Genomic DNA, 12,069 nt, shown 5'->3' on the forward strand with positions numbered 1-12,069 from the left:
GAAAAAGGGCCCACATGCCACAGCTTGCCGCTGGGTCTTGATGTACTGGAGCAACTCATACAGAACGTCAGCTGGGGGTGGGGGGCGGGAGGGCAGGCTGCTGACCAGGTGACAGCTGGCATGTCCGTCACAAGATTCATGCTGATGGAGATGCTAGGCAGAGGCCTTAGGATGGAAATGGGGAGGGGAGAGGGAGGGTGCAGGACAGCTCCCCACCCCCACCCTGGCTCCCCCGGGTTTGCATCAGAGAAGCCAGTGAGTGACCCTGACCTGAAACCAGGGAGCTGAGTGGGAAGTCGTCCTTGGTGAGGATGCAAAGGGCTCTGCCTTCATCTCAAAGTCCTGCTCCCTGGTGTGCTGCAGAGAATACTCCTGCTCAGCCAAGCGCAGCCAGTGCAGCTCGTCCTCGTTGCTGGAGAGCATGGGCTGGATGGCGTTGACGGAACCCCAAGGAGGTGCCCAGAGAGGAGGGCTTGGCTACGGGGTGCCTGTGACTCTCTGGCTCAAATCGCCTCACCTCACAGATAAGACAGAGTTCAGCCTTCGGCATCCGACGAGGCACTTCCAGCCTGGTCGGGTGGCCCAGTGGCCCGACAGCCTCACAGGCTGTCTGCAGTCTGACTGCCCTTTGTTTCTCCAGAGGCAGAACTACCTGGCTTGACTCTTGGGCTTGCAGTTTGCAAGCCGCAGGCCTGCGTGGGTGTTGGCATCTGGAAAACGGGGCTGGTGGTTGAGAACAGTGGAGCGTGTAAAAGCGGCAGTATTTGGGTGGGCGGGCTGTGTTCATCCCTGCCCTTTCTCTTGGGTTCTCCCCAAACTTCCTTCTTCCCTTTCCATCTGAGCCTCTTCCTCCTGTCCCCACATCCCTCCCCCAAGAGAAGGGTCTCACTTTTCTGAGTGTTGAACAACACTGATCTCAGCCTTTCTGCCAGAAGCTATGTTAGGCGCTGGGGTCAACGGGGAAGTTACAACTTTTAAAGTTGCAGGCTGGAGGGGCAAACAGTGACCTGGAGCCCTTTCAGAGACGAAGAGCCGGTTTACATGATTTGAAGGCTGGGCACCTGCCCTAAAGCAAGGGCGCCTGAAATAGGGCCGGGCACGTGACAAAGGGCCAAGCGGCCCCGCCCCCGCCCTCCAGAATGGAGCCCAGCTCTCGCGAAGCTTGAATTCCCGGCTCGGTGTCTCTTCCCTCCACCATGGCAGAGTGCCCAGAGCCTGAGGGGAGGGCGGCACGAGGCCCGGCCGCGCCCATGGCCGGACTGCCGCCGCGGGCTGGACTGACCCCGCCAGCTAAGCCCCTTCCGCCCTCCGGGCCGCGCGCCAGGTAAGTTGGGCCCGGCCCCGGCGCCGCGTCCCCGGGCCTCCCCTCCCGGCGAGACCAACTTTTGAGGCACAGGGGTTCGCTTCGAGCCGCCCCTGCTCTTTAGGAAGAGCTGCGCGCAGCATCTTCGTCCAGGGGAACTTCGGCCCCTCATCTCGCCCCTGCCCACCGCCCGGCTTGCTCCGGCTGGGGTGAGCAGGCCCCGACTTGCGCGTCTTGAGGGGACTCGGGGAGGGGGAGGCGCAGAGTCCTGGCTGGAGTCGCAGGGCTCCTCCTCCTGGCTTCTGGGAATCGAGGGGGCGGGGTGGGGGTGGGTCGTCTGTGCTGGGTCCCGGGGCTGGACCCGCTGCGTTGGGACTCAGCCTCTCAGCCTCCTAATCTCCCCTCCCCGCCCCCCTTACAGTAGGTTCCAATAATATTTAATTGCGTCTCGGGCTTAAAACTCATCCATAGTCTCGCAGGTCCCTTGATTCAGCCAAGTCCCTCCGTGCTCCTTCCTCTATTAGATAAAGTACCAGGGAGGAAGGGGCGGGGGAGGGGACTGGAGGGACCCCTGAAGCTCTGGCCTCGGCCGAAAAGGTGCTTCTGATGTTTTCATTTCCCTTGCTGAGCTGCTGCTTCTGGGTTAAATTCATTTTATTGCCTGTTCATTTTTAAAGAAAGACTGACAGAGTTACTCTAATCAGGGGTCTGAGCTCAGAGTAGGTCAAAGGCACTCACAGGTATGTAGGTGAATAAAAATGGAAGGAGGGTTGCCAAGTACAGCCAGGACACCTGTGTTCATAGCATACTAATAAAGGCCAGAATCTCCTCATTTATCTCTGGTGGGAAATTCTGATGGTGTCACAGGATCAAACTCAAACCGCATCCAAACCAGGTGATTTCCCCTGAGCGTTCAGTGAAAGGAAGTATCTGTCCATGGTAGGAGTGGCTGGGCAGTTTTGAATGGCTGGATGAGAGGAGCTTGCCTAGAATGGAACTAAAGATCTGCTCACGTGTTCCCGTGTGAAGACGCACATGGACATCAAACCTATACTGTTCCTATGAACGCTCAGTCTCATGTTTATTCTTCCAGACACACTACCAGCATCATTTATTGGGAGCAGGAGCCGTTGGGGTCCAGCGAGCTTCCCAGCATGAGACAGGCACTTTCCTAGAGCTTCCAAACAGTTCTTTAAAAATCGTTACTCTGAGGTTTGTGAGTTGTATTTTCATTGCACTTCAGAGACTTCCTGTTTATCTCCCAGTCTCTGGTAACAACGTAGCATTTTGTTTGAACCCTTGGTTTGTCTTAAGGAGACCCTGGTTTTGGAGGTTTTGATTAAAAAGTGCCTTGTACTGGGCTTCCCTGGTGGCTCAGCGGTTAAGAATCTGCCTGCCAATGTAGGGGACACGGGTTCGAGCCCTGGTCTGGGAAGATCCCACAGGCCGCGGAGCAACTATAGTCCTTGAGGCACAACTACTGAGCCTGCGCGTCTAGAGCCTGTGCTCTGCAACAAAGAGAAGCCATGACAATGAGAAGCCCGCGCACCGCAACTAGAGAAAGCCCATGCACAGAAACGAAAACCCAACACAGCCAAAAATAAATAAATAAATTTATTTTTTAAAAAAAAAGTGCCTTGTACTACAGGGTTTCTTGATAGGCAGCTGGACTTCTGATTTTATTTTATTTATTTATTTATTTATTTATTTTTTGGACTTCTGATTTTAAAATACCACATTCCAGTTAGTAGGAAGCAAAGATTATGTTTCTACAGAAATTTTATGTAGTATTCCAGGAAATAGAGGCTTTGATTCTTCCCATCATCAGATGATTTGAGCCCACCTTCGTGACCAAACACTTTTACATTATACTGACTAGAAGGAATAATCACAGAGGAAAAAAAAACGGGTTGGTGGTGGGATCTTTATTCTCATCTGCATTTGAATCTTTTGGAACCCAACTGAATGTATTTGTATGGTTTGCACCATGCATTTCTCTGTCTTCTCTTCACGAGTTCCCTCAAAGAGAACACTCTGGACCTCGATGGCCACCTTTATTCACATAAAGGATTTTTCCATTTGGAGGTAAACATGTTGGGAGGTGAGGAGTTAATATTGTGTAGAAGCAATGTCCCACATTTTCAGAGGGGCCTCAATCCAGAACAAAGAATGAGAAGAGGACTCTGATGGTACCAGCTCTACCGACTGGGAGAAAGTCTCTCTGCCAGTTGGGAAAGTCACTTCATGAGTCTCTGTATTTTTTAATCAGAGATATAACCAGAGGATCTGTATTTTATGCATTTTGAAGAGAAAAGAGGCTAAATTTGGCTTCTATATTTGCTTTTTCCATTTTTCTCATGTTAATATATTTTTTAAAAAACCAACAAAAACCCCTTTGGATCCCTGCAATAGCCCAAAGTCATACTGCCTTGGCAACAGTAGCTAGTCCACTGGAGTCTCCAAATATCAAGACAGAAAATTTTAAATGCACTTCCAGGGACTTCCCTGGCGGTCAAGTGGTTAAGACTTTGTGCTTCCACTACAGGGGGCACGGGTTCCATCCCTAGTCGGGAAACAAAGATCCCGCATGCTGCATGGCTCGGCCAAAAAAACAAAAACATAAAATGCACTTCCAATAAAATGTCACATTTTAAAAGACATTAGAACTAACCTTCCGGGCTTCCCTGCTGGCGCAGTGGTTAAGAATCCACCTGCCAAGGCAGGGGACACGGGTTCGAGCCCTGGCCTGGGAAGATCCCACATGCCGCAGAGCAGCTAAGCCCGTGTGCCACAACTACTGAGCCTGCTCTCTACAGCCTGTGAGACACAGCTCCTGAGCCCGTGTGCCACAACTACTGAAGCCCGTGTACCTAGAGCCCATGCTCCACAACAAGAGAAGCCACAGCAATGAGAAGCCCATGCACCGCAACAAAGAGTAGCCCCCGCTCACCGCAACTAGAGAAAGCCTGCACGCAGGAATGAAGACCCAATGCAGCCAAAAATAAATTTAATTAATTAATTAATTAATTTTAAAAAAGATCCTTTGGCTTACAGGATCTTAGTTCTCCAACCAGGGATTGAACCCAGGCCCTCAGCGGTGAAAGTGCCTAGTCCTAACCCCTGGACCACCAGGGAATTCCCTAGTAACTAGTTTTTAAAGCTAATGAATTTCTCCTTTAACCCTACTTATCACTTACCAGCGGTGTGTATAATGTGCTGCTTTCCCCCCACCCCCTCAGGCCGTGTCTCTCTCAGGGCTGATTGCAATTCCTACAAGATGCGTTCACTTTATTTTATTTTTTTAACTTTTAATTTTATATTGGGGTATAGCCACTTAACACTGTTGTGATAATTTCAGGTGCACAGCAAAGCGACTCAGCCATACATATACATGTGTCCATTCTCCCCCAAACTCCCCTCCCGTCCAGGTTGCCACATAACATTGAGCAGAGTTCTGTGTGCTATACATTAGGTCCTTGTTGGTTATCCATCTTAAATATAGCAGTGTGTACATGTCCATCCCAAACTCCCTGACTATCCCTTCCCCTGACCCTTCCCCCCGGTAACCATAAATTCGTTCTCTAAGTTTATGAGGCAGTTTCTGTTTTGTAAATGAGTTCCTTTGTATCATTTCTTTTTAGATTCCGCATATAAGGGATATCGTGATATTTCTCTTTCTCTGTCTGACTGACTTCACTCAGTATGACAGTCTCTAGGTCCATCCATGTTGCTGCAAATGGCATTATTTCATTCTTTTTAATGGCTGAGTAATATTCCATTATGTACATGTACCACATCTTCCTTTAACCATTCCTCTGTTGCATGGACGTTTAGGTTGCTTCCATGTCTTGGCTGTTGTAAACAATGCTGCAGTGAACATTGGGGTGCATGTATCCTTTCGGACCATGTTTTTCTCTGGATATATGCCCAGGAGCGGGATTGCAGGGTCATATGGTAGCTCTATTTTTAGTTTTTTAAGGCACCTCCATACTGTTCTCCATAGTGGCTGTACCACTTTACATTCCCACCAACAGTGCAAGAGGGTTCCCTTTTCTCCACACCCTCTCCAGCATTTATTGTTTGCGGATATTTTGATGATAGCCATTTTGACTGGTGTGAGGTGATATCTCATTGTGGTTTTGATTTGCATTTCTCTAATAATTAGCGATGTTGAACATCTTTTCATGTGCCTCTTGGCCATCTATATATTTTCTTTGGAGAAATGTCTATTTAGGTTTTCTGCCCATTTTTTGATTGGGTTGTTTGTTTTGATGTTATTAAGCCTCATGAGCTGTTTGTAAATTTTGGAGACTAATCCCTTATTGGTCACATCATTTACAAATAGTTTCTCCCAATCTGTGTGTTGTCTTTTCATTTTGTTTATGGTTTCCTTTGCTGTGCAAAAGCTTTTGAGTTTAATTAGGTCCCATTTGTTTATTTTTGTTTTTATTTCCATTATTCTCGGAGATGGACTGAAAAAGATATTCCTGTGATTTATGTCAGAGAGTGTTCTGCCTGTGTTTTTCTCTAGGAGTTTTATAGTGTCCAGTCTCACATTTAGGTCTTTAATCCATTTTGAGCATATTTTTGTGTATGGTGTTAAAGAATGATCTAATTTCGTTTTTTTACATGTAGCTGACCAGTTTCCCCAGCACCGTTTGTTGAAAAGACTGTCTTTCCACCATTGTATAGTCTTGCCTCCTTTGTTGTACAGATGTGTTCACTTTAAATCCACCCATTCGCCTGTCTTCTCTTCCAGGTAGCTATAGAGTCCACTGCCTCAAATGGGGACCCCAGGAACAGCTGTTCCCTGCACTACATCTACGCCTAGCAGCCCAGCAAGTACCTGAAGGCCTTGGTGGCCGTGGGGGAGATTTGCCAGGACTATGACAGGTATGAGACTCCCCATCTCTGTGGGTTCGCATGGCCCCTGACTGACCCTGGGCAGAAGAATGGAAATTGAGTCATTGCTGAGGCTCATGAGGGGACAGAATAAAGCCTGGCCCCAGACGTGTCATCTCCACACCTAGAGAAACTGAGTTTATACCAAGCTCACACTGGGCACCAAAAAAATCCTCTTAGCTTTCTTCTCTTACTTGGCTGGCAGGACCACTGGATAGCGATTTTGGTTTCCCTTTTGTAAGGTTTCAGTATGTGCTTTGCTACGCAAAGTTTGGTGCACGGACCAGCAGTGTAAGATCACCTAGGAACTTAGAACATCAAGCCCCACTTGAGAATCGGAATCAACATCTCCAATGTAACACGATTCCCAGATGATTCTTGTGCACTTTGGAGTTGGAGAAGCATCAGTTTAGTGGGCACTGTTCTGTCTGATCCTTACATTAACCCTTCTGTCATGGGTGTTGTTTACCAGCAGAGGAAAACCATGCAGGGAGGTAAAGTGCCCTGTTGCACAGCCAGAAGCAGGATTTAAACCCAGATCCAGCTCATTCCACAGCATAAGCTCGTAATCATGGATTTCACTGACCTTAAAAGCTATTGGTAACTTTAGCAGAGGATGTGTGTCTGCCCATATGCACGTGTGTGTGCCCATACCAGTGTGTGTGTGTTTGTATGTGTGCCTATAGAAAACACGATTTTGAGATCAGATGAGATCAGGTCAGTATTATATTTATTTTTACTTGGTGGAAAACATTGATCTTTCCCACCAAGAGAATTCCCTGTAAGAAATGATTTACATAAGTCACATTAAACTGGATTTATTCTGCCTTTCCAGTATTTCCAGACTGAGGTGATGTTGTGCACACGTTTGATCCAGAAGAGGCTCTTTGAGGGAGAACTAGCGTAAATATAAATACGAGTAAATCTCAGTTGACTGCCTGGCATGATGGTAAAAGAGAGCTAGTTAGTAATGAGCAGCAACTAACTGACCTGTTAAACCAGGAAAATAAAGTGACTCTGTCCTCTAGTTTCAGAGAGATTTCATGGGATAGCCTGAATTTCTGTTCTTTCTAGTCTCATAATTGGTGATAATCGTATTAAAAACTTGATACCCTAGCACCATAGGGAGTGACACAACCTAGTGACCAGAAGGTGCAGAGAAACCGACAAGACAGGTAATAGGAAAGTTTCCATCAGTGTCCTTCCCACTGGTAAGTCTCTGGATTCGGCTTGGTCATTGCCGGTAACTCAGATGGGTTTGAAGCCAGTCGGGGATGAATGAACAGGTCCAATCAAATCAGACAGCTCTAAACACTAGGCTCCTGCTGACACTTCCCCTCTTACACGTTTGGAATAAAGGGCAATAATAACATTGTGTGTGTGTGTGTGTGTGTGTGTGTGTGTGTGTGTGTGTGTGTGGCTGTGCCATGCGGCTTGTGGGATCTTAGTTCTCTGACCAGGGATTGAACCCGCGCCTGCAGCAGTGAAAGCATGGAGTCCTAACGACTGGACTGCCAGGGAATTCCCAATAATAGCATTTTAAATTATCTTGTTGAAGTAATAGTTATACTTGCAAAATTGTCTGTAAAGACAATTGGAATCTCAGCTCTGATTTCTTCAGGCCCCAATTCGGGGAGGATTCTTAGAGAGGCTCATGTCATGGAGATTTCTGCCAAGGAGGGAAAAGATGGACAGATTGCATCCCCACTGTCAGAAACTCCTCCAAATGTCCCCAAGACACCAACATAGTAATTCTCTCCTTCTGTCTATCACGCACACAATTTATTGAGGGGACAGTCCTTTCCCTGATGTATATCCCTGGCAGCTTTGTTATAAATTAACTGACCTCATATGTGTGGTTTTTTCCTGGGCTCTCTATTCTATTCCCCTGGCCCGTGTGCTTCTTTTTGTGCCATTTCTACACTGTTTGGTTACTGTAGCTTTGTAATATGGTTTCAAGTCAGTGAGTGAGTTTCCTCCAGCTGCTGTTCTCCTTTCTCAGGATCCCCTTGGCTGTTCGGGGTCCTTTGTGGTTCCATGCAAATGTCAGGATTGTTTGTTCAGCCTCTGTGAAAAATTCCGTTGGAATTTTGATAGGAATTGCATTGAATGTGCACACTGTTTTGGGTAGAATGGACATTTTAGCACTACTAATTCTTTCCATTCATGAGCACAGGATATCTTTCCATTTATTTGTGTCTTCAGTTTCTTCATCAGATGTCTTAAGGTTTTCAGTGTGCAGCTCTTTCGCGACTTGGGTTAAATTTATTCCTAGGTAGTTGGTTCTTTTGATGTTATTGTAAATGGGATTGTTTTCTTGATTTCTGTCTCTCTGATGGTTCATTATTGGTGTAGAAAAACACGACTGATTTTTGTGTATTGATTTTGTATCCTGCAGCTTTACTGAATTCATTTATTGGTTCTAACAGTTTTTTGGTGATTTAATACAGAAAACTGGAATTAGAAATCCCACTGTTTCTACCACATCCAGGTCATACACAACACCCAAGACACAGTGGCTACTAATATAATCTTCCCACAGTGTCCCTTAAAAACATGTGAAGTCCTACAAGGGTGAATTGCATCATCATTTTGGGTGAGCAGGATCTGGGTAGGGCTTGGTCTCTATAGCAAAGGTTGTTGTCTTCTCTACATTTCTTTCCTTTTATTGACATGACTGTTTTGAAAAGTAATTTATTTACCAGTAATTTCAAACGTATAGAAAATTTTAAATAGCAGTACAAAGTACTCACATTTGCCACTGTACACAAAACACTTCAGTGTCCCAAAATAGGGACACTCTTCCAAGGAACCAGCACGAAACCTCCACATGAGGAAAATATTATGGTTTCCACGTTATGATGCAATTCACAGGCCCACTTCAACTTTCACCAGCTGCCCCAACTCTAGGGAAATGTCTCTTTTCATTCTGATCGTGTTTTGTTCTTCTGAAATGATGAGTGATACTTTCCCTCATTATCACAACCTTGATGGATTGAAAGTGCACAGGATGAGTAAGATCTGGGTGACTTTTCTGTATTGTAACATGTATTAGTACTTCATTCTTTTTTTTTTTTTTGCGGTACGTGGACCTCTCACTGTTGTGGCCTCTCCCACTGCGGAGCACAGTCTCCGGACGCGCAGGCTCAGCGGCCATGGCTCACGGGCCCAGCCACTCTGCAGCATGTGGGATCTTCCCGGACCGGGGCACGAACCCGTGTCCCCTGCATCGGCAGGCGGACTCTCAACCACTGCGCCACCAGGGAAGCCCTTCATTCATTTTTTATTGTGATTAAATGTACATAACATTTACCATTTAAACCATTTTAAGTACACAGTTCTATGGCATTAACCACACTCATATTGTTGTACAAATATCCTCACCATCCACGTTCAGATCTTTTCCATTTTCACCAGTGAAACTCTGTAGCCATTAAACACTAATTCCCCTCAGCAACTACATTCTATTTTCTGCTATTGACTTCTCTGGATACCTCATATAAGTGGAATCATATCATTTTTGTTCTTTTGTGACAGGGCTATTTCACTTATCATAATGGATCAAGGTTAATATATGTTGTAGCATGTGTCAGAATTTCCTTAGTTTTTAAGGATGAATTTTCAGTGCTTTTTGTGTATATCACATTTAGTTTATCCATTCATCCATTGACACTTGGGTCGCTTCCACCTTTTGCTATTGTGATTAATATTGCTATGAAGATGAGTATACCCGTATCTGTTCCAGTCCCTGCTTTCAATCTTTTGGGTATACCCTGATGTGGAATTGATGGATCATATGTTAATTCTATGTTGAAGTTTTTGAGGAGCTGCCATACTGTTTTCAACAGAGACTATATCATTTCACTTGATTCCTTTTAAGGCAGAATAATATGGATCAGCCTCCATGTCACTTATCCATTTACCCATTGGTGGACATTAGCATTGTTTCTTCCTTTTGGCTGTTGTGAACAGTGCTGCTATCAATAGATGTGTACACCTGTTTTCAATTCTTTGGGTTCTATATCTAGGGGTGGAGTTGTTGAACCATAGATAATTGTATATTCATAGAGTAAACAGAGGTTGCACCATTTAACATTTCCACAATAAGGTTTAAAAGTTTCAGTGTCTCTGCATTGTTGCCAACATTTGTTATTTTTAATTTTTTTTTATTATACCCATTTTAGCATGTGTGAAGGCATTATTATTGCACTGTGGTTTTAAGTTGCATTTCCATCATATCTTTTCAGCTGCTTGTTGACCATCTACTTGTTGACCATCTGCATGTCTTGTTTGGGGAAGGGTCTATTTAAGTCCTTTGTCCACATTTAAAATTGGGTTATTTGTCTTTGTTGATGAGTTGTAAAAGTTCTTGATGCACCTGGATAAACACTTATCAGATATAAATATAATGTGAAATTATTTTCTTCCATTCTGTGGGCTGTCATTTCACTTCTAAATTGCATTTTTTTGATGCACAAAGGTTTTTAATTTAAGGAAATCTAATTTTTTTCTTTTGGTTGCTGGTTATGAAGGTTTATCCCTATGTTTTATTGGAGATTTTACACAGTTGTCCCTCAGTATCCATGAGGGATTGGTTCCAGGACACCCCACAGATACCAAAATTCATGGACGCTCAAATCTCTTATATAAAATGATATAGTATTTGCAAGTAACCTAGGTACATCTTCCTGTATACTTCAGATCATTCCTAGATTGTGTATAAGAACTAATGCAATATAAATGCCATATAAATGTTGTAAAAACAATGTGAATGTTATGTAAATAGTTGCTGGAATGTGGTAAATTCAAGTTTTTCCTTTTGAAACTTATTCGCATTTTTTCTCTAATAGTTTTTGATCTGGCATTGGTTGAATCCATTGATGTGGAACCCGTGGATTCAAGGAGCTGAGTAAAATTTTACTTTTTACATTTAAGCCTTTTATGTATTTTGAGATGCTTTTTGTATGTGGTATGAGGTAAGGGTCCAATTTCATTCCTCTGCATGTGGTTAGCCAGTCACCTAGCACCATTTGTTGAAAACACCATTCCCCCCCATTTTAATGCTGTTGACTGTAGTCTGAAATCCGTTCATCATAGATGAATGGGTTTATTTCTAGGAGCTCCATTCAGTTGCATTCATCTGTATGTATATCTTCATGCCAGTATCACAGCATTTCATTTAATGTTGCTGTGTGCTGTGTTAATTTTCTTTCTAAAAATTGTTTTAGCTCTTTAGGTTCTCTTGAAATTCCACATTTCAGGGTGTCATATTCTGCTCCCTTTCACATGGATGTCCCCCAGTTTGCTTATGCATCATCTACTGAAGACATCCTAATTCCTGTAAGGTTTAGACATTATGAGTAGAGGTTCTTTGCATAATAGCATCCTTGTTTTTGTTTGGATACAGTTTTCCAAAGCAGTTGTGTGAATATTGGAGGGATGATGGATGGATCTCAAGGTGTGAGACCTGTTTGGCTTTGGAAAATACTGCCAACCTATATCTCAAGAGGCCGTCTGTGCGTTCCATCAGCAATGAAGAAGAGTTGCTGTTGTTCCCCATCCTCCAGTAATCGGTATTGTCATTTTGGGAGGAGGTTAGCAGCTCTAATAGGTGTGTGGTGCTGTCTTGTTGTTTTGTTTATTTATTTTTTAAATTTATTTATTTTTTAATTTTTGGCTGTGTTGGGTCTTTGTTGCTGCATGGGCTTTCTCTCTAGTTGCGGCAAGCAGGGACTACTCTTCGTTGCGGTGCGTGGGCTTCTCATTGCAGTGGCTTCTCTTGTTGAAGAGCATGGGCTCTAGGCACACGGGCTTCAGTAGTTGTGGCACGCGGGCTCAGTAGTTGTGGCTCGTGGGCTCTAGAG

General features: G+C 44.7%; 1 protein-coding gene across 1 annotated transcript in view; it reads right to left on the reverse strand.

Moving 5' to 3' along the window:
* ETV7 (ETS variant transcription factor 7) overlaps positions 1-1,252 on the reverse strand; it is a 7,849-nt gene extending 6,597 nt beyond the window's left edge. The window contains 4 exon segments of the mRNA XM_007472041.1: positions 2-71; positions 271-330; positions 333-426; positions 1,082-1,252. Of these exon segments, the coding sequence (XP_007472103.1) occupies positions 2-71; positions 271-330; positions 333-426; positions 1,082-1,252 (395 nt within the window).
* Between the last annotated feature and the right edge of the window lie 10,817 nt (positions 1,253-12,069).

This window comes from Lipotes vexillifer, unplaced genomic scaffold, assembly GCF_000442215.2.
Source record: "Lipotes vexillifer unplaced genomic scaffold, Lipotes_vexillifer_v1.1 scaffold528, whole genome shotgun sequence".
Taxonomy (NCBI): Eukaryota; Metazoa; Chordata; class Mammalia; order Artiodactyla; family Lipotidae; genus Lipotes; species Lipotes vexillifer.